This window comes from Alexandromys fortis, unplaced genomic scaffold (assembly GCF_014885135.2).
Source record: "Alexandromys fortis isolate MF-2015 unplaced genomic scaffold, M_Fortis_MF-2015_v1.1 scaffold_87, whole genome shotgun sequence".
In the NCBI taxonomy this organism is placed as follows: domain Eukaryota; kingdom Metazoa; phylum Chordata; class Mammalia; order Rodentia; family Cricetidae; genus Alexandromys; species Alexandromys fortis.
In genome coordinates this window covers 1,591,621-1,614,730 of record NW_026067971.1, presented here as the reverse complement: position 1 = coordinate 1,614,730, position 23,110 = coordinate 1,591,621, and the positions used below count along the sequence as shown (strand labels likewise).

At 42.7% G+C, this 23,110-nt stretch overlaps 2 protein-coding genes across 2 annotated transcripts; one reads left to right on the top strand and one right to left on the bottom strand.

The window, feature by feature from the left end:
- The first annotated feature begins 846 nt into the window (after positions 1 to 846).
- Abraxas1 (abraxas 1, BRCA1 A complex subunit) lies at positions 847 to 16,108 on the top strand. The gene is given in 9 exon segments (XM_050155749.1): positions 847 to 980; positions 2,156 to 2,246; positions 2,950 to 2,986; positions 6,229 to 6,295; positions 9,633 to 9,826; positions 11,725 to 11,844; positions 11,957 to 12,041; positions 14,311 to 14,422; positions 14,748 to 16,108. Coding segments are annotated over 9 exon segments (1,218 nt in total). The 5' UTR covers positions 847 to 893; the 3' UTR covers positions 15,173 to 16,108.
- Positions 16,109 to 17,969: 1,861 nt separating this feature from the next.
- Mrps18c (mitochondrial ribosomal protein S18C) lies at positions 17,970 to 22,972 on the bottom strand. Its single transcript, XM_050155750.1, has 6 exons — positions 22,826 to 22,972; positions 22,062 to 22,117; positions 19,850 to 19,933; positions 19,322 to 19,379; positions 18,373 to 18,432; positions 17,970 to 18,101 (listed from the first exon to the last, which is right to left on the bottom strand). Exons 1-6 carry the CDS (start codon positions 22,914 to 22,916, stop codon positions 18,025 to 18,027), a joined length of 426 nt encoding a protein of 141 aa, XP_050011707.1. The 5' UTR covers positions 22,917 to 22,972; the 3' UTR covers positions 17,970 to 18,024.
- Positions 22,973 to 23,110: the final 138 nt, after the last annotated feature.

Sequence of the window (23,110 nt, the reverse complement as noted above, 5' to 3'; positions counted from 1 at the left end):
TATGACTACAGGTGGGGGAACGGGCTGCAGTCAGCAACTTTGTGTAATTTAATTTTCTCCATTAGCTAATACTTCCCCTAGAGAGGGGTCAGCTGGGCAGTGGTAGTACAAGCCTTTAATCTCAGCACTCGGGAGTCAGAGGCAGGCGCATCTCCATGAGTTTGAGGCCAGCCTGGTCTTCAAGAGCTAGTGCCGGGACAGGCTCCAAAGCTACAGGGAGAAACCCTGTCTCCAAAAAAAAAAAAAAAAGAGAGAGAGAGAGAGAGAGAGAGAGAGAGAGAACAAGAAGGGGCGCGGGGGGGGGGGTCCTGCAGTGTTGGCAGAAGGCCACTTGTTATTTCCCGGCTTCTCAGCCCTGAAATAACCATGCAGAAACTTTATTAATTGTAATTCCTGATATCCCAGCGGTGTCTCCAATTGTAACACCTGCGCCTGTGTTGCCCCCTCGGTACAGTTCGCGCGCCACATGCATTAAATTCTCATAATGTTAAAAACACACACACATAGACAGAAGAATGCAACACAGCTGGAATAACCTAAGAACGCCCCCCCCCCAACTGATTATTGGTCTTCTAAGTTTCAATAGTGTAATATAATAGTTAGAAAACCAAGATGGGACATATCTGTGATATTAAAAATTGCCAAGCAATTCTTATTCTTACAAACATTAATTGCCTTAAACTACCCATAAATAGGATTTTGCCTGCATGCCGGTATCTCAGCCAAGCTGATCCAAAAGTTGTCCTCCCTGGGCTAGAGGACACTCGCACTCTCTCCAAAACACGCGCTCCCGTGCGCAGGCGCCACCCCCGTCCCAGGCCCCGCCCCTCAGGCCCCGCCCTCGGGCCTCCCGTCACGTGCCGCGGTAGTGGCGGCAGCGCCTGAGCGGCGGAATGGAGGGCGAGAGCACTCTGGGGGTGCTGTCTGGTTTCGTGTTTGGCGCGCTCACCTTCCAGCATCTCAACACCGACTCGGACACGGTGAGCCGGGCGCGCGGCTGTCGTCCCCGCCGCCCCTGCCCGCAGCTCCTGCTGGCCGTGCGGGCTCGCGGACCGGGGCGCCCTCCCCGGCTCTCATCCGGGCCCTTCCGACCTGGTCAAGTTTAGGGGTGCAGTTCCCGGCGGCCTGCGGCTCGGCGCGGGAGATCCTGCCGCTTTCCGTGCTCACTACCCGATGCTTCGCGAGGGATCCCCGCGTCATGCCCCGCCGGCGGTGCGCGGCTAGGACCCGGAGGACGGCCACGGCTGGCAGCCGCAGGGGGTTGGTCGGTGTGGGTTCTAGGGCTCAGGGTGGCTGCCCCAACCCTTCCTGAGAGTGGACGGCCCAGCTACTTTCTGTGCCGCTTTCCGTTACAAATGCAGATTTGTCCGGGGTCACATGTGTAAATGCATCGTTAAACTTTTGCTTACTTTCGAAGCCACCGAGTCAAAGTGGAAAAAAAAAAAATTAGAAGCCTGTTTTTAAAATTTAGATCTAAAGATCTCACTGTAAACTGGGCGGTGGTGGCGCGTGCCTTTATTCCCAGCACTCGGGAAGCAGAAGCAGGTGGATGGATCTCTGTGTTCCAAGGCCAGCCTGGTGTACAGAGCAAGTTCCAGGACAGCCAGGACTACACAGAGAAACCCTGACTCAAATACAAAACAAATAAAAAACACTCACTTTAAAACTTTGAGGTCGGGAAGTAGCACCTTGCAATAAATTCTTAGTAACATATTGAAAGAAACTAAAACTGTCTAAAGGGGCTTTGGGGACTGCACTAAAACAGGCCAGAGTACTGAGCAGTGTCGAGAAGGGCGTGTGAATTGCTGTGCCTTCTTTCCAAAGTGTAAGGGCTCTGGTGTCTAGAGCTGCTTCCCGCACAGTGCTAGTAATAAGGGTTGTACAGTGATGGCTGTCGTTAGTCCTCCACAACGAACCGCTCTGCTGGGCCCTTAGACAGGCTCTCAGTTCTGCTTTGGACTGCTAAGTGCTTCTAGCTCTGCCTTCCCAAATTATGACCCATCTGTTTAAAGCCAGGGCTTTCTTCTCCGCACAGCCTTTCCCAGTTACCCACACGTGTAGCCACTGTAAAATGCTGAGAAAAGATGATTCGGAAACAGAACAGTAATCCTCTCCAGTGTGTTTCATATATGGCTTCTTATTTTTATTCTTATAGGAAGGTTTTCTTCTCGGTGAAGTGAAAGGTGAAGCCAAGAATAGCATTACCGATTCACAAATGGATAGTGTTAAAGTTGTTTACACAATTGGTGAGTCACTTAGTTCTGTATGGTTTGGGTAGTTATAAACGGCACCGCTCTTTTTTGTAACATTTTAATTGTTATGGGGGATACATGTGTCATGTGTAACTGTGGGGGAGGGGGGTCGTTTCTCCCCTTCCATCATGTGGGTTCCAGGGATTGAACTGAGTTGGTCAAGCTTTTCAGCAAGTGCCTTTCCCTGATGAGCCATCTTGCCTGTGTGCTGTGTGTGCGCGCGCGCACGCACTTTATTTTTAAGATTTATTTAATTATGTATACAGTATTCAGTATTCTGTCTGCATGTATGCCTGCAGGCCAGAAGAGGGCACCAGATCTCATTACAGATGGTTGTGAGCCACCATGTGGTTGTTGGGAATTGAACTCAGGATCATTGGAGGAGCAGGCAGTGCTCTTAACCACTGAGCCATCTTCAACCCTTGTGTGTGTGTGTGTGTTTAAACTGTTAAAATATATACCCTAAATATTTTTTTAAAGCACTGCAAAAAAAAATGAGTGGGTATAGTGGTACATACTTGTAACCCCACACTTAGAAGGATCAACACTTGGGTCCTACATGTTTGTCTTGGCTAGTGAATATAACATGTAGTTCCAGATAGGATTTTTAGCCCTGTATCTCTGGGGAGTCACGTGATTCCTCTTGCAGCATGGGCAAACTATTATTGCGCTTATAACCTAAATCCTTTCTTTCTAGACATTCAGAAATACATTCCATGCTACCAGCTTTTTAGGTGAGTAACAGCATCAGTAAAAACAAGCGAGTCACCCATTATGGAAATTATTCTTTGCACGTTAAATAATTTGAACAACTAACAGTGTCTTAGTCACAAATGGAAGGAGGTTTGTCGTCTGTTTAAGGTGCACTAGTGCGCCTGTCTATAATTCAGTGCTTGTATTACCTTCAGCTGCTTTCCCTGCCGCTGAAAAGCCAGTTTAGTTTGAGGATTGTATTTTCTTTTCACACCCGATCCTCTCATTTCATTTTATAAATTCACAACTGACATGTTCTTAGATGTCAAAAATAGATTGTTTTCCTTTTTTGTTGTTGTTGTTTGTTTTTCAAGACAGGGTTTCTCTGTAGCCCCAGCTTTCCTGGAACTTACTTTGCAGACCAGGCTAACCTCAAACTCTCAGAGACTCACCTGCTGCCTCTCAACTGCTGGGATTAAAGGCGTGCACCACCACTGCCCCACTTTTCCATCTTTTGATTCCAATTTGTTAATTGTTTCTCCTTTTGTTGCCACCTGATCCACTAATGTCTGGATCTTGTCTGCTTTTAGTTGAAGGTAAAGAGGACATGAGTAGAGCTATCTGGATATATCTCATTCATGAAGTTACTGTACTGTTCATCTTCAGTTAAAACCACGATAGGCCAAAGTTCACAGTTAGTGGAAAACACAGAGCTACTTCATGTAGTGGTTCTCAACCTGTGGGTTACAACGCCTTTGGGAGTTGAATGACCATTGGAAAACACAGGTATTTATATTATGATTCATAATAGTAGTAAAATTCAGTTATGAAATAGCAACAAAATAATTTTGTGGTTGGGGGTCACCACAACATGAAGAACTGTATTAAAGGGTGGCATTAGGAAAGTTGGGAACCACTGACTTAACAGTAGGACAAAACTAGAAGACATGGCATTTCCTTTTAATGGCTTGTGTGTGTGGTGTTGGGGTGGGACTTGGCCTCAGGCATGCTGAGCGAGTTTCTGCTAAGCCCCAGCCATAGGCTCCAGGCTTTCTAACAACCTGTCATGTTGATGCTTCCCCCTTATAAGTCATATTGATGAATATATTTAAAACTAAGTCTTCTGATGACATCTTTTGAAGTCCAAGTTAGATAGGCATTAATAGCCAGCTTTATAATTTACAAACGTTATCAAAATATAACCCTGTGAATTGCTTTTATACAGCCCTTCTTAAAATGTTTATTTCTAAGGGTTGTAGGGACACTGAGGAAGACTTGGCATGTCTTGACTGGCTGTGTACAGATGAACTGTACTAGCTTGGCACTAACTGTATCGCCGCTCTGATTCTGTGCTCTAAGAAGTCTAGAAGGTCCTTGAAAATAGTTCAATGAAACCTATCTTAAAAAATGTGGCACTTAGGTATGAATTCTTTACTGTATATCCTTTTGGAGAGTTGGGAGGCAACACAGAGTCTCAATATGTAGCCCACGCAAGCCTAAAACTTCAGATTCTCTGTCTCTGCCTTTCAAGTGTTGGATTATAGGCACGTGCCACCACACCTGACTTACTATGTTTCCGTATAATACAACTTGACATAAAATCGGTGTTCACATGTGTCTATACTGTTAGCCTATGCTTATTTACCCTGAGGCCTTACTGCCTTAGGCACCAGGTTGGATGCTTAGAAGTGGACCATGTTAGACAGCATTAAAAATCTTTTTCTTCCTTTTTTATCTCCTCTCTCCTTTTCTTCCTCCCTGTCCACCTCTCTGGGGATTGAACCCAGGAACTGGGCATCGGTTTCTGGACCTGCCATGATTTCAGTCTTTATCCAAGTCACACATGTCATAGCAGATGTCCTTCAGTGAACCCAGCTACCCCTCAGCCTATTAAAACATTTTTAATGGAGGTTAGTTTTTTTTTTTAAATTTATTTATTATGTATATAGTGTTCTTGGCACCAGATCTAATTATAGATGGGTGTGAGCCATCATGTGGTTGCTGGGAATTGAACTCAGGACCTTCAGAACAGCAGTCAGTTCTTTTAACCTCTGAGCCATCTCTCCAGCCCTGGAGGTTAGTTTTTGTTGTTGTTTCTTTGTGGTACTGGAGATTGGACCAAGGGCTTTACTCCTGCTAGGTTAACCTGTAATCACAGTTGTGTGTTTCTTTCTTTCTTTGAGACATTGTCTTACTAAGTTTCTGGCCTTAGAGTTGCTCTTGTTGCTTAGGCGGAACTGGAGTCCTCCTGCCTTAACCTGCTGAGTGGTTGGATTTATAGACCTATACCACCAACCTAAGCTTAAAAATGTTGCCAAGTAGAATATAGTTGGTCAGTTTTATGTAAATAAATATTTCCAATGTATACTTGAGGGTTTCCAGTTGTTTTTTTTTTTAAAAGAAACCTATAAAATCCTATAGGATTTTGTTTAGTATTTCAGCATTATAAAAAAGAAATATTGTTCATCTTAATGATAAAAAGGACTAGGATTGAGGAGATAGCTCACAAGAATGAAGACCTGGCTTTGGATCCCCAGCAACCATGTAAAAGCTCCATGCATATAACCCTAGTGTCAGGAGGTAGGGCAGGGAGTGGTGACAGGAAGATCCCTAGAGGTCACTGGCCACCAACTAGCCAAATCTATGAGCTCCAGGTTCAGTGAGAGAGACCTTGTCAAGAAATCAAGGGGAGAGTGACAAAGGAAAACAGTGTCAACCTCTGGCTTTTACCATAGGGAAGGAAGTATGACTTGGAGTCTCCCTTGCAGGAAGAAAAGCAAAGTAAATGTTTAGATTGTTTAGAATTATTTTTTCTATATCTTGGAAGTCCAATTACAAAAACCACTGGACTAAGCCAAATTTACCCTCCCTCCTCAGTCTTCCAGATACCCTAAACACACAGCTTTTGGAGTTAGCGATGAACAAGTTGTCCTTTTCGTACTTTTCTTTGTTACTCTATATATTCTATTAGGGTTATCAGTTATTAATAAGTGAACTGTGGATTAGCTTTTGATACTTGTATTTAATGAATAGTTTACTGTTCTGTTTAGTTTAAAAATATGATAGACAAACTCAAACCTAGAAGTTTTTCTATTTTATGTTGTTTTTGCTTGTGGATCTAGTGTTTCTACAATTTAATTTGTAATTTTCTCTACTATTTCTTTTAGGGAAGTAAATGTGCATTTGGTTATATAGCGTGGGTTGGGTAACTAAGACTTAAAGTGCTAGTAAAGCTGCCCAGATGTCTAGCTTATTCAAATCTCTTTAATTTTGATTTTTATAGCTTTTATAATTCTTTAGGTGAAGTAAACGAACACGCACTGAAGAAAATTCTTTCAAATGTCAAAAAGGTATTACCTTTTCTTTATTGGCACTGTTTGCACTATTTTACACTCCTAAAAACATAGTACTTTTACAGAAGCCTTAGTGGTGTTCATTAGAGCATGTGGGAGACTTACTCTTCCCAGAAAGTCCGGCAGTGTTTCTCTGAAAGCAAAACCAGTCATTGAAAGTATCCACCTTGGGGCACTGGCTGCTCTTCCAGAAGACTTGCATTCAGTTCCCAGCACCCACATGGAATCTTAACTAGGTGTAAATCTCGTCCCAGGAGATATGATCCCTTCTGATGCCCTGTGTGAACACATGCATGCACATGGTACACAGACATACGAGCTGGCAGAACACGCATGCATATAAAATAAAATGGAAGGAAGTATCCATCTAACTATTTCCTTGACTGCTTGGATTTACACTGACTTCTTCTGTGGTACATTGTTTAACCACAGCTTTTTCCAGTCTGATTATATTATACTTTCAGAAGTTCCTTTATTGTACAGAATTGTTTTGGCTATCCTGTTTTTTTTTTTTTTTTTTTTTTTTTTTTTTTTTTTTTGTTTTTTTTTTTTTTGGTTTTAAATGTTTTTTGGTTTTTTTTTATTTTCACATAGCTGCACTCTTTGTTTTGTCTTCTGGTCTCAAACTGTAGTAAGTCCCTCTGTAGTAAGGGACTGGGACTTCAGGTGTATGTCAGAGCCTGGCTTTGCAGTTATTATTTTATATAAATGCAGAGACAGTTATCTATACAGCAATTACATTTAAATCTTCCATGTACTTGATATTCAGATAAAAGTTACTGAACAGTCAGAATGCCCCCCAACTTTTTCCAAGATATGCATTTTTGTCTTAAAAATTTTATGTTTGTGAGTATAAAAGTAGATTTCATGAAAAGTTTTGGTTACTGGGGATGCTGGCACACGGCTCTGATTTTAGAATGAAAGTAGATTTAATAATAGAAATTTCTTTTAGATACTAGGTGTATACATGTTATGTTATGCTAAGTATGTGGAAATCCAAGATGGGAGGATTCCAAGTTTGAGACCCACCTAGGGAAGCAGTGAGATCCTGACACAGGCTGTGGATGCAGCTCTGCTGATTGCCTGCCTCAGTCCTGGGTTCAGTTCCCTAGCCTGACAATCTGAGATCAGTCTGTGGAAACCATAGATGGTGGAGGGGGGTGGGGGAGAACAATGTGCTGTCCTCTGGTCTCCCATGGGTACAACACTTATGTACAAACATACTTGCACACACTCACACACAAATATATAAGTGTAAAAATGCTTTGAGAGGAAATGGTTGGACTTTAAAAAATTACATTTGTTGCTAGCAATCAAAGGCACCTGTTACTAACCTGGCTGGCTGAGGTCAATCCCTTTGACTCATGATAGAAAGAGGGAGAGAACTGACCCTCACAAGCTGTCCTCTGACCACCACACTCCCATGGCCACTTGTGCGCACACACAACACAGTTTATACATTTCTTAAGTTGATTATTTAGGGAATGTACCTATCGGAACATTTTCCTTTAAAAAGACTGTTTTATTTTTGAGACATAGCCTCACTATGTAGCCCACTATGTCTTTGAACTTGTTTTCCTCCTCAGCCTTCCAAATGCTGAATTATAGTTACAGGAGCCATTTCTAATTCTTAATCTTAATGTATAATATATACTGGCTATTTTTTATTATAATTACTATAAGGTAATGAGAATTATTTTCTAGTTTAAAATAGTTATTACTGTTAATCATTAATTTTTGCATGCTACAGATTACAAGATCCTTTCAAATGATCTTAATATAATTTTATTTATTTTTATTTTCTGAACATAGTTTTTTCACTTGCCTGCTTGTTTGTGTGAGGGTGTCAGGTCTCATGGAACTGGAGTTGCAGACAGTTGTGACTGTCATGTGGGTGCTGGGAATTGAACCCAGGTCCATTTGAAAGAACACGCAGTACTCTTAACCTCAGAGCCATCTCTCCAGCCCCTATTTATTTATTTTTAAAACTTATTTTATGTGTAATATTGTAAAGGTGTCAGATCGCCCAGGGACTGGATTTATATATATTTATGAGCTGCCATGTGGGTGCTGGGAATTGAACCCGGTCCTCTGGAAGGGCAGTCAGTGTTCTTAACCACCCAGTCATCTCTCCAGTCCCCTTAAAATAATTTTAAACAGCCTAACATTTACAAACCAAGGGTGTGCATAGGACATGAATGTGATTACAGGCATTGATTCCTGTTATGTGAAACAGTGACATTGGTGTTTCCTTCTCATACATTCTTTTTCTAAAAATGATTCATTTTTATTTTATGTACATTGGTGTTTTGCCTGCATTGTGTCTGTGTGAGATCCCCTGGAGGTAGAATTATAGGCAGTTAAATGATACCATGTGGGTGCTGGGAATTGAACCCCAGTCCTCTGGAAGAAGAGCCAGTGCTCGTAACCACTGAGCCATCATTCTAACATAGTGTCTACACGATAGCAAATGTTTTACTTTGTTGTTTACTTAGAGTAGGAACTGGGGGTGCAGCTCCATTAGTAAGGTACTTATGTAAAGACCTGGGTTCCACATTTAAAATGTCGAGCACATCGCACATACACATCCCAGAGAAAGAAGCAGGAGGATAAGAGTTCAGGGTCATCCCTGGCTACATATGGAGCACACAAGACCCAGTCTAAAAAAAAAAAAAAAAAAAAAAAAAAAATTAAGTTTTGTTGGGGGGTGGTCTTGGTGTTTGGTTTTTTTTGTTGTTGTTGTTGTTATTGTTGTTCTTTTGGTTTTCAAGACAGGGTTTCTCTGTGTAGCCCTGGCTGTACTGGGATCAAAGGTGTGCCACCAGTCCCTGGCAAGGAGGTTCTTGTTTGTTTTGTCTTTCCTGCATTAAATGTATAGGGTCTTTTTTTTTCTTCTTGCTAAGTATAAAGTACTATGTCCGTTTGTTTACAAAAGTAAAGTTTATAACTAAGTATATCCCTGACTTATTTTATGTATAACCCAAACTTTACCAACAGTTGGAAAAGCCATTTTAAGTCCTGTAGGTTTTGCCAGGCTTCGTGGTGATACCTTTAATCCCAGTTTAGGCAGGCCTGGTTTACAGAGCGAGTTCTAGGACAGTTAGGGCTACAGAGAAACCCTGCCTCCAAAAAACAAAAAAGCTGTGGAAGGGTTTTTGTTTAGTTTTGTTGTGTGCCCAGGCTAACCACAGTCCTGCGGTCCCAGTCCCGTGTGTGCCAGAGCCACTGGGTACAACTGCAGCTACTGCTTAAGACCATGGTTTCATTGCTAAGCTGTAGGAAGACATGTAGCTATTGTAACCAACATATATTAATTTTCCTGTATCTTCCCCAGACTGTGGTGGGCTGGTACAAATTCCGTCGTCACTCGGATCAGGTAATGACGTTAAGAGAGCAGCTGTTGCACAGAAACTTACAGACGCATCTTTCAAGCCCAGAGCTTGTTTTTCTGCTGTTAACACCAAGTATAACAACAGAAAGCTGCTCCACTCACTGCCTGGAACACGCCTTATATAAACCTCAAAAGGGGTAAGCATTGGTTGGTCCTGACTATTTTAAGCTAAATTTTTAAATTTTTTTTGTTGTGTTTTGTGGCTATAAGTGTTTTCATACAATGTTGCATAAGGCGTCATAGTAGCAGCAAAGGAAGTAATAGATGAGAAAACAAAGGCTAGGCAAGGAAGGGGAAGCCCAGTGCAGCCATGGCTTGGACTCCTGTGTGCTAGAACTGGAAGTGTTGTCGTATGTACGTATGTAAGTGTGGACTGTACAGCTTCTTCAGAGACAGCGCTTCTTGCTGTTCTGCCACAGTGAGTCCAAGCAGTCTGCTTGGGTATTATAAACTACATTCTCTGGGAATATAAGAATTAAGTTAAGCTGGGCGGTGGTGGTGCACACCTTTAATCCCAGCACTCGGGAGGCAGAGGCAGGCGGATCTCTGTGAGTTCAAGACCAGCCTGGTCTACAAGAGTTAGTTCCAGGACAGGCTCCAAAGCCACAGAGAAACCCTGTCTTGAAACACCAAAAAGAAACCAAAAGAAAGAAAAGGAATGGGTAGATGAGCCTGTCCAGCTTTGAACCCACAACCTTAGCATTTCCAGACACATTTTACTGTCTGTGTGGTGCAAACTTATAGTCCCAATAAGTGAAGCAGGAGGATTGAGAGTTTGGGTCAGTTTACATCATAAGACCCTACCTTACATTTCAAACCCTGGACTAGGGAGGTTAACCCGCTCTGCCTTTTTGGTGAGCTGAGGAGACACAGAGACACAGTGTGAGATTTACACCAGACAAGAGTGGCTCTACCACTGAGCTTCATTTCCAACAAAATTTCTTTTCCTTTCTTTCTCCATCCTTTAAGGTCTCAGGCAGGCATGATGATAAATCTCCATAATCCCTGAGCTCCAGTGAGAGCAGGATTACGAGTTCAAGGTTATGCTCAGCTACATAGAGTTTTAATGGATGTTGAACTACTTAAAACCATGAATCAAAAAAAAAAAGAAAAGAAAAAAAGACCAGTGAAATGACCCAGCTGGTAAAAATGTTTATCCCACAAGCCTGAAGACCTGGGTTCTATCCCAGAACCTTCATTAGAGGAAAAGAACCAACTTCTGACACTGTCCTCTGAACACACAAACATGATAAACATACATACAATCATAATAAATGACAGCAACAAAAAGCTCAGGCAGCCGGGCGGTGGTGGCGCACACCTTTAACCCCAGCACTTGGGAGGCAGAGGCAGAGGCAGGCGGATCTCTGTGAGTTCGAGACCAGCCTGGTCTACAGAGCTAGTTCCAGGACAGGCTCCAAAAAACCACAGAGAAACTCTGTCTCGAAAAACCAAAAAAAAAAAAAAAAAGCTCAGGTGTCACCTGTGTTGCCTGCCATGGCCTTCGGGGCAGCTTCCTCCTTGCTTGCATGCACACGACCAGGTGAGACAGCCATTAAACTGTCCATGCAGCTTTTTATGCTGTGTACGTCTTGACTTTTTGTTTTTTGAGAAAGTATAGCCCTGATTGTCCTGGAGCTCCCTCTGGAGACCTCATCAGCCTCAATCTCTGCTTCTGAGTGACAGGAGCTGGAGAGGGCTCAGCAGTTAAGAACACTGCCTGCTCTCCAGAGGACTCCAGTTCAATTCCCAGCACCCACATGGCAGCTCATACCCAACCACCTGAGCTCCAGTTTCAGGAAGATGGACACTTTTCTGGCCTCTGAGGACACTAGTGGCATGTGGATATACATGTGGACAAAACACTCATATACCTAATATTAAAAAACAAAAATCTAGTTGCTTCAACTTAGCTCATCTAGGAAAATTCTATCTTGCTAAATAATGATGGGGCTGTTTTTACTGACACTTTTAGGACAGTGGCCTGCTCTGATGGCAGGTGTTGTCTTACCCTGTTTTAAACTTTACCCCTCAGGCTTTTTCATAGGGTGCCTTTGGTGGTTGCCAACCTGGGAATGTCCGATCAACTGGGTTATAAAACAGAATCCGCTTCCTGTACATCCCCTGGCTTTAGCAGAGCCGTGAGAGCACACAGGTGAGGCTCATCCAGACAGTAGACACTAAGGGAACCCTGTGGAACTGGAGGATTCCCCTTTCCCTCTACAGTTCTATACACTTAGCCAAGGAAACTATCTTTGCTTTCACAGTTCTCAGTTTTTTAACGAAGATGGATCGCTGAAGGAGGTGCATAAGATAAATGAAATGTACGCTGCAGTACAAGAAGAATTAAAGGTAACTACTTCGGGTCCACTTCAGAGTTCATTCACATCAGTAGATTGCACGAATTGCTTCCTAGAAAAGTTAACCTTTTTTGAGTATATGTTGTACTCCTTTGACTTCCATAATAGAGACTCTGGGGATGGGATGCAAGCTTAAGTTTGCGCTCTCTCTCTCTCTCTCTCTCTCTTTTTTTTTTTTTTTTTTTTTTTTTTTTTTTTTTCCCGAGACAGGGTTTCTCCGTAGCTTTTGGTTCCTGTCCTGGAACTAGCTCTTGTAGACCAGGCTGGCCTCAAACTCAGAGATCTGCCTGCCTCTGCCTCCCAAGTGCTGGGATTAAAGGTGTGCGCCACCACTGCATTATACATGGCTGTAGCTATTTCTTTTCTTCTTCTTCTTCTTTTTTTTTTTTTTCAAAAATGATCTCACTATGGAGCCCTGGCTGTCCTGGGACTTGCTATGTAGTAGGCCAAGCTGTCCTTGAATTTATAGACTTCTCCTGTCTCTGCCCCCCAATGCTGGGATTGAAGTCCTGTGCCATGAGGCTCAGCCCCCATAAGTCTTCTTGAAGATGAAGAGGAAGCAGATTTAGAAGCACAACCATCACTACAGCATTATAGTCTTATGGCGCAGTGCAGGTCACTGTAGAGTCATAGAATGGACCCCAAGTGCAAGAGAGTCATTGGACCAATGTAAAAATCAGAGGGGATTGAGGACTGCAGCAGAATCTGACCCCAGAGTCAGAAGGAGCCTCAGGTTGTACCATTCTGTGGGAGCTTCCCTGAGCAGAGCCCTGACCCGGGATCCTGCTCGACCCTAGCATGAGGATTACAGGAAGGCATCACTGTGCCTGCCCTTCTTAAAGGAAGAAAAAAGTTAAATCCTTAATTGAACAAAGTGACCCAGAAGTATTGCATACTGTTCCAAAGGCATGTACTAATGTCCTCACCATGTTCAGTCACTGCTAGGAACTATCCTTAGGGAGTACTGCTTAAAGCAAGCACTTTGGGGCTCAGGATGTAGCTCAGCTGGCAGAACACTTGCCTAGAATTCACAGAGCTCTGAGTTTGATCCTCAGCACTACGATGGTGTACATCTGTAATTGCAGAACTGGGGAGGTAAAGTCAGGAAGATCTTCAGGGTCATCCTTGGCTGCATACTAAGTCTGAGGCCAGCCTAGAACACACAAGGCTTTCTCTAATAAATCGCAAAATTACAAGTTCAAAATTGGAACATCTGTCAGTTGCTTTTCTCAATTGGATCTCTAAAGTCTATTTTTATGGTAGCCATACTTGTTAGTAGAATATAGTAAAGGAAAAAAAATTAACACACTTTGTATACTACTGACATATATACATTGGTTTTTTGAGACAAGGTTTCTCTGTGTAACAGCCCTGGCTGTCCTGGGACTAGCTCTGTATACCAGGCTGCCTCGAACTCAGAGATTCCTGTCTCTGCCTCCCGAGTGCTGGGATTAAAGGCACGTGCCACCACTGCCTGGCTATACTAATTTTTAAAGATTTATTTATTTTGATGTGATTCGTTTTTTCCTTCATGCCTTTGTGTTCAGTGTGTGTGTCCAGTGCCCTTGGAGACCCACAGAGAGCATTTGTTCCCCTGTATCTAGAGTTACAAACAGTTATAAGCTGCCATGTGGGTGTTGGAAACCTAACTCAGGCATTCTTAATTGCTGAGTCATCTCTCTGACCCCCTATATACTAATTTATTTAATGAATAAATAACACAGAAACTTTGGAAATAACTCTTACAGAAATTATAATCTTCCGTAATTTCCTTAAAACATAGCCACTTTTTATTTTATTTTATCTTTGTTTTATTTTATCGTTGTTTTTTTTGTTTGATTTTTGGTATTATGGTATTGTGGTTCTTGTGTTGCCCAGGTTGGCCTTGAACTCCCTATAGATAAGGATAACCTTAAACTGCTAATCCTTCCACGTTGTAAATCTAAATCAGTTGTGTGTCTCAGCTGTCACATGCTGGGACTTGAACCCCGGGCTACACACTTTCTGGGTAATGAGCTCTATCCTCAGCCCAATATATATATATTTTTTATTTCAAAATGAATTTTATCAAGGAAATAGCTGGTCCACAAACGAATGGAAAGCTAACACATCCATGGTGCATGCTGTTATCATCAAATGCTTGTTATGGAGGTGGCTTACACAAAAAGTTAAGGGTATTCTACAGTCTGAGAATGTTATATTGTAAAGCCTCATTAGTATAACCTGGAATGTTTTCATCTGTGCACTGTTTTATTGTGCAGAGTATATGCCACAAAGTTGAACAAAGTGAACGGGAAGTAGAGAGACTAATGATGGATGTAAACCGATTGAAAGAAGTTAGAAAAGAGCAGCAAGCCCGGATTAAAGCAGCAGGTAAGCAGATGAACACTGCAGACGCTAGCTTCGCATTGCATGAGCCGTGGTCCTGACCAGTGACCCGATGGACTGGGATTACAAGTAGTGATGACACTGTGCTTGTAATCGTCCCAAACGGTGAACACGCTACTGTAGTGGGTGTGTTGTATCGGATAAAAAAGTACAAGACTGTTTTTCTCTTAGAATAGAGTGGCACAGGAACAGGAATCTAGTCTTATGCCATTCTTATTCTGAATAATCTGTCTTTTGGAATAGTTTTTACTTTACAGCTAATCATAAAAGTTTGTAAAACTAACGTTAAGCTCTTTCTTATTTTCTTTAGAAGAGAAGAATGTCCAAAACAACCCCCAGGAGAACATTCTTCTTTGTTAAGCTCTACGAACCTTTTTTCCAGAGTCTGAGGTTCTTCATTCTTGTGTTATTTCTTTGAAAAATAGACATATTTCCCAAAGTGGATGTAGCATGAAGCACCATCTTGATGTGGCTAAGCTGACCTTAATGGTGGAGTATATTCACAGCCCTGACGCTAGTCCACTGCCTGAAGCCCAGCTAACTAAGCGTAAAGATGTAGACACACAAGACCAGTGGCCCGAGAAAAAACCACGGCTGCAGGAGACAGAAAGCAGACCTGTGATAGCTTCCCAAAGCAGTCACCAAAACAAAACGTCCTCAAGCAGCCCAGATATAGACACAGAGATGGGAAGCCCGGAAGAGGACACTGAATACCCTCGCTCTCCCACGTTTTGATTCTTGCTAGATGATATTTTTACCTGACTGAGGTTCAGACACTATTTTACTGTCTGCTACTGGAGTAACACATGAGAAGTTCATGTTTTACTGCACTGTAGGGGAATACGGTATTTTTACTACTCAACCGTTTGTAATAATGATAATGTTTTATAAAGTATTTTAGAAATTCCTATTTATATTTCATACATTGTAAATACTCTGTGAATGTGTATATGTTCCACTCAGCTGCAACCTCCCTCGCTTCCCAGCCTCTTCTCACTGTGCCTTCCCTGCAGGAGTCCTCCCTTCCCTTTATATCCCATGTTCCGTTGCCTTCCTCGCTCCTGCAGATTCTTTTTCTCCCATCTCCTGACCCCTTTCTAGTGGCCTGGCCTCTGTCCATCCACATCTAAAGTACTTTTTAGAAACCTTTGTGGTGCAGGAATCGATGCAGGGCCATGTGAACCGTAGGCAGCTTCTCTACCACTGAGCTGTAGTCCAAATGGGTTTTTGGTTTGTTTGTTTGTTGAGACAAGGTCTCTAAGTAGTTCTGGCTGTCCTCAAACTAACAAACATCTGCCTGCCTCTGCCTCCCAGGTGTTGGGATTAAGAACGCATGCCACCACACCCAGCTAAAATGCTTTTATTTCAGAGCCACGACCTTTCAGCTTCCCCGAATTATCAAGGGAGACTTAAAGATGCATTCTTTTAAACTACAACATTCTTCAAATTGGAAAAGAGAAACTAGCCTTGTTTCACAGCACAGAAAAGAGCACAGAAGTTTGCATAATCAGGCCTTGGAGCTGGCTCAGCTGGCACAGACACTGCAGTGAAGACTGTCAACCTGAGTTGGATTCCTGGGACTCCCTCAGGAAAGGAATGAGCCGTCTTCCACACATACCTTCACTGAGGCATAATCATGAAACCCCCACAAATAAATTTGATAAAATTCTAGTTTTTAAGTCTTGTTTTTTATCTACTTCATTAAGATTCTTACTGAAGAGAGAGCCCGGCAATTAAGAGTACTTGAAACACTGGACTGGAATTTGGTTCTCAGCACCTACATTAGGCAGTTCACAACCACCTGTAACTCCAGCTCCAGGAGATCCAATGCCCTTCCAGGTTCCAAGAATGTGAATGTGTTCTCTCTCTCTGTCTCTCTCTCTCTCTCTCACACACACACACACACACAGAAATAAACATAAAGTAAATCTGCGCTGCTGGGTGGTGGTGATAGCTTACACTGCCCTGCCTTTAACTGCAGCCCAGAGGCAGGCTGACCTCTTTGAGTTCAAGGTCAGCCTCGTCTACAGAGTGAGTTTCAGGACAGCCAGGGTACACAGAGAAACACAGAAAAATCTCTGCATCTTCATGCAGTTCCCACCTCAGGCCAGATGACTGCCTGAGCCAGGAACTGGTAACTCTGCCTCCATCTCAGAAGAGGCAAACAAAACTGTCCTTGCAGATGTGTTCGTCTTTTCACCTGTTCAGTGAAGTGCACACACGTTACCTTACGTTCTACTCGGTGCACGTTAACACTGAACACACTTTACCCTTGTTCTCCACTTGTTGCTGCCTGGAGAAACTACTTAAGACATCTATGTAGCAGTAGCACTTTGACTTGGGTGTTGATATGCATTAATTCTATGGGGTTGTTGTGAAGCCACCCATTACCCAAGGGATGGTTTGTACAGCTTGCTGGGGTGATTTTCTGGTGATGTAGTAAACTGTACTGTACAGCACAGGACAAGAGCCATAGTTGTCAACAGATCCTCCTCTCATCACAGACGAGTGAAAGCAGACTGCGTGCCATCTGTCTGTGTACAGAATGGCGGTCCAGGAACAGGTTGTCTCGCAGGGACTAGCCTATCATTCCCTGTGTGCACCTCTGCAATGAGAACTCCAACAGTCAGGCGCAATTAACATTGACTAGTTAGCAAACAACTCTAGGAGATAGGTCAGCAAAGGTGCCAATAAGCATGAGGACTTGTGTTTAGAACCCCAACAACTCCATTAAAATAAAGGGCATGGGCATGTGTGTGGTCAAAGGAGATGAGTGAAGAGCCAAGAGCACGGTTTTGGTTAAGCCTGGTACAGTGGTGTACATGTGGAGTCCCAGCACTGAGAATGTGGAGGGAAGAGGCTCCCTGGGGTTTGGGAGTCAGCTGGTCAGTCTAAGTGAACGCCAGTGAGACCTGGTCTCAGGCCTGGTCTCAGACCATGAGGTAAACGGGCCAGCACAATGGCTTGGTGGGTTGAAATACTTGTGCTAAGCCCGGAGACCTGGGTTCTGTCACCAGAACTCATGGCTGGAAGGACAGAAATAATGCCTGGACAATGACCTCTGGCCTCCACATGTGCCCTCATGGCAGGCACACACAAATCAGTGAATAATTGTTTTACAAAAAAAAAAAAAAAAGGTGGCGTTACATTGAGAAAAAAAACCTGATAACAACTTGTAGCCTCCATACACTCCTGTGCACATGTGCACACAAAACCACAGAATGGCTCCAAAGCAAGTTGAATTCCACAGCCAGTTACGTGGGATTCATAAACACTACCTTTCTCTAACCAATCCCCTAAAACCATCCCATGTGTAAGTACGGAATCTGGGCTCAGGTGGAATTCTAATAGAAGCCCGCCCCTTCCATAATCAAAGGTACCATATAAAGAAGGTGTGACACCATGAGGTACCACTTTTACCAAGCATACAAGGTAACATTACCATCTCAAGCAGTGGTGTCCAGAGCACACTCATGGTGTGGAAGGGTACATCCCTCCTAATCCCTTGAAAGACACTTTTACTCAAAGCAGCTCCATCAGTGCCAACATGTTCACTTCCAGGTTTATTGGCAGTAACTTCACACAGTTTATTCCCGGTACTTGATGTTACACACTTTAGGGTCTTTGAGATATGCCGGATCCTTGTATGTAACTGGCATAAATCCTGTAAAGAGATATTCAAGTTCTTCACAAAGTCCATGAGTAAAGTCTTTTTTTTTTTTAAAGATTATTTATTACATATACAGTATTCTGCCTGCACCCCAGAAGAGGGCACCAGAGTTCATTATAGATGGTTGTGAGCCACCATGTGGTTGCTAGGAATTGAACTCAGGACCTCTGGAAGAAGAGTCAATGCTCTTAACTGCTGAGCCATCTCTCCTGCCCCCATGAGTAAAGTCTTAACTAGTTCCGTTCATTTGTGCAGGTGGACTTACCCATTTTCTGAGCTCTCTTAATGGCTTTCGTTACTTCTTTCTGTTTCTTCCCACAAAGACCTGTGAAACACAACAGGCACTTTCTTACACACCAGAAAACGATCGCACTACGTTCACAACAGTTTTTTAACATGAATACTGCTAAGTATTTTTCTGTTAAGAAAGTTAAAAAATCTTTTGTGAACATTTGGTCTGTCATACACTCGATTCTGTTAACTGTAACTCAATGACAACCATGTGGCCCTATGTAAACAAATAAACAAAAAGCAAATGACAGTCTGGATAGCACCATCAGCTGCTGACAATGTTTTAGTCTAGGAATGGTAAATTTAAAAGAGATTTAGTTTTACTATCTTTTTTTTTTCTTTTTGCTTTTTCAAGACAGGGTTTCTCTATAGTTTGGAGTCTGTCCTGGAACTAGCTCTTGTAGACCAGGCTGGCCTCGAACTCACAGAGATCCGCCTGCCTCTGCCTAACTAGTGCTGGGATTAAAGGCGTGCTCCACCACTGCCCAGCTAGTTTTACTATCTTTAATGGTGGTGGGATATGTACACATGAGTTCAGGTGCCTGTAGAAGCAAGACATGCTGCATTCCCTGGAGCTGGAGTCCCAGATGTTACAAGAAGCCTGATGTGGGTGCTGGGAATTTAACTCCAGTCTTCTGCAAGAAGTGTATGCATTCTTAACTGATGGGCCACCTGTCTAGACAAAGATACAGTTCTCGCTTAAGCCCAAATTTCTGTATGTTGTCATCCTGAAGTTAACTAGGAGTAAAGGAGGCAACTGCCATTTGCACTGAAGGTAAATCCTCCCCTAAGGATCCCACTCCAGTCCCTATGGACTGGCCTAACACTGACTCAGCGGGACTGAAAACTGCCAGTCTCCTAAGATAACAGAAGCAGCCAGTGTGATTCTCATCTACACTTACATCTCTAAGATAAGAGAGTACCTGTTATGTGCCGTCCGTAAATGCATCCGGTAAATGGAGAGATAAACTGGGACAAAAGCTGTGGGGTTACATTTGAAAGGGAAAAGTGTTAGTGTATTTGTTATTCAACCCCGAATATGTAAATTTAAAAAGGTGTTAGAAATAACCTTCAAGTTATGTAAACATTTACTATGTTTCAGACAAAGTTAATAACATGAACTAAAATACTTTGTAGCAACAAGGCATTTTTTAAAAAGTTAACATTTAAAGCAATATAATATGATAGTGAACTGCAAAGATCAGCTTCACAGGTCAGCTCTCCCCAAAGCCCAAAATGCACTGAGCCACTGTGCACAACAGAGCAAAGTGACTTAGCCAAATCATATGACTGAGGGGAGCAAGGGGCTCTGAGCTGAATAGAGATAACATAGGACATTAAAACCAGATCTGATGTCATGAGGCTGCTCAATCCGTCCTATAGAATGCCTGATGAGCAAATGAACAGAACAGAATCCTAGTCAAGTATCACAGAGGCTAAGCAACACTCACCTGTACATTCTTATAATCCACACGTTTCTCACACAAGACACACCTCTTAAGGGGCTCCTTATAGGGGTTTTCCATCGGGATTGGCTAGGATAAAAGAACAGTGTCATGATGAAAATGTGTTAAGACAGACAGAAAAGATAAAGCTACAGCTACACTTGGAATCTTTTTACACAGGTACTTTATTTTGGGTCAACCTGGCTAAAGAGGGATTACCACAGTGAAGAATCATTTCTGCAGAAGAGGACTTCCAAGATCAGCACGCTGATAAATGATACACATTTCTATATACATGCATGTGTGCTTGTGATGACATTTCTGTACATATGCGTGTGTGTTTATGATTTATACTTTGTTCTTATTTACCTTCTACATCTCTCACTCAATCTGCCTCTCCCGCTTGCTGGTCCCTTCTTCATTCCCAAGAATCTTTTCCTGCTTTTACAATAGGACTAACACAACATGTGTGTCCTGCTATCCTCTTTTGTCCCTGTCCTTCCACACTCTTCCTTCCTCGTCACAGTGCCTCTTCTGTTCCTGTTCCATGGTCCTTTGCTGTTGTGGTTTCTTGAAATAGGGTCTCACTTTGTAGCCTCAGCTGTCCTACAGCTTGCTGTGCAGCATATGGTAGCCTCACACTCCCCACCCTTCCGTATCAGCCTTCCAAATGCTGAAATTACAGTTTGCATGACAACGCCCCAGCACAGGGTCTTAATTCAGAAATGGCTCTGAAATCTATAACCTTCCTTAACTGTGACAAATGAGTATGACTGTGTGTGTTTTCTGTGGAAAAGATACACACTTTGCATTAGTCACATTAGGATTTATGACCTAGATACAAGAGTCAATTTCCTTTATTATTTTTAAAGCATGATGTATGACTTAGATGACTCAGGCAGACACACATTTGCTTTGACACATTCCTTAGTGTTTACAGTTACTTAACTTATTTTTTTGTATTTTTGCTGTTTTTCTTTCTTTCGTTTTTTTTTTAATAAAAATTTATTTATTTATTTATTTATTTATTTATTTATTTATTTATTATGTATTTAGTATGTATATTCTGTCTGCATGTGTGTATGCCTGCTGGCCAGAAGAGGGCATCAGACCTCATTACAGATGGTTGTGAGCCACCAGGTGGTTGCTGAGAATTGAACTCAGGACCTTAGGAAGAACAGGCAATGCTCTTAACCGCTGAGCCATCTCTCCAGCCCCTGTTTTTCTTTTTTAACATTTGAACTTAGCCAAAAGGCCAAAAAGGTTTTGTTGTTGCTGTAACCCAGGGTGACCTTGAACTCAAAAGATCCTTCCACTTCAGCATTCTAAGTGCTAGTACAATACTGTGCACCACGTCTAGTCTGCCTTGAGTTTTCTTAATCCAATCTATAATCAGTTGAGATATAAGCTGTATTTCTCCTCAATTCTAGCTAAGTACTTGTATGGTGTGATTGGGTGCCCACATCCATGTTCATACTTTAAACCCAAAAAAATACACCCACAGTTTAGAAGCAGCTGATGAAATGTCCTAAACTAATTTGGTGTGAGGCAGAGGTAGGTGGGTCTCTATGAGTTCAAGACCAGCCTGGTCTACAAAGTTAGTTCCAGGACAGCCAGGACTACACAAAGAAAACCTGTCTCGAAGAAAACAAAACAAAACAAATTTAATTGTATCTTTTATCAAGGTAGCCTGTCAAAACTGATAAATTAGATAAAAATAGTGCTGTTCCATAATTCTATTATCTACAATTATTCTATCTACCCAAGCTATCTTTAGAAATTCTCAAATCATATCCTTTAATATCTACAAAGAAAAATATGTATTACCGAAGCCCCCCAAAATCTAGGATTCCCTTCAAAACCCAAGTGACCATAGTCAGTAAGTTAGACTTTCCAAACTCAAAGTAAACATTATTTTGTTTTGTCCTATAACTGAACTCCAAACAGCTAAAATATAAAAAATTTGGCCAAGTTTGGAAATGGCTTAGTAATATAAGGGGGAAAAAATCTGGGGCTGGATGGGTGTCTGTGGTTAAACACACTTGCTGTTCTTACTGAAGACAGGGCTTAGGATCCCAGCACCCACATCCAGTGGCTCACAACCACCTCTAATTCTAGCTCCAGGGGATCTAATGCCCTCTCTGGCTTCCACAGCCCCCACCCCCAATGTAATAAAAACAATAAATGTTTTCTTTAAAAAAATAAAAAGGAATCTTACCAGGTCCTCATTGCTGGCTACCTGTTTATACTGTGCACAACATCTTCTCCACAGCACTGTAAGTAAACAGAAACGCAATGACCCAATTATTTTCATTCACTTAATATCTAACAAAGACTTATGTTTTTAAATGGGCTACAGAATCAAAAGGCACGATATAGTGCCGGGCATGGTGGTGCACACCTTTAATCCCAGCACTTGGTAGGCAAAGGCAGGTGAATCTCTGTGGTTTCAAGGCAGCCTGGTCTATATACTGAGTTCCAGGACAGCCAAAACTACATAATAGTGAGATACTGCCTCAAACAAACAAAACACCTGTATAATATAAAGGTTTCATATTCTTTTTACTCAGTGATTGGTTAACATCCTGTTAGATTTGGGGCACAAGAGGACTTAAAATGATTCCCAAGGCTTTGAACTAAAGGGCATACATATTTCCTCTCCTATAAAACCTTCCCCCTTTCTGCAGTTACCAGCTTGCAATGCAAGTATGTCCAGGAGCAACAGAAAGGCACTGCCATCCCAAAGGGAATACAAAGAAAACTATTCAGGTTACTGACAGAGAAGAACAGAAACAAAAATTAAAAGTAACGAGTTGAGTACACCTCAAAGGACTGCTCAGCTCTGGGAAACCAGTCTCTGGCGACTCGAGCTTCCCACCCCTCTTAAAGCTCGTAGTGAAGAAAAGTCATGTCGCTAAGAGCAAAGACGCCATCGACAACCAGAAGCCGACTGCGGCTGCAAGGCTCTGCTGCAGACTTTACCCGTGTGAACTCCGCGATCCGCGAGGCAGACTGCAGCTGTGGTCAAGTTTTTCCTCCCTACACCACTGCACACCGCCACCAGAGCCGTCATGATTCTTCGCCCTTCCTCTTCCTTTCCTTTCCCTAATCTGCCCTACAGGTCCTTTCCCGGTAGTCTTCCCCCGTGGGCCCCGGGGCTTCTACGCAAAGGTTCCGGGTGCGGGCGCGCCTGGGATTTCAGCGCGACAACAGGGCACCTTTCTCTTCCCGCCCTCCGCGGGCCGGATGTCACGTGATATCAGACCG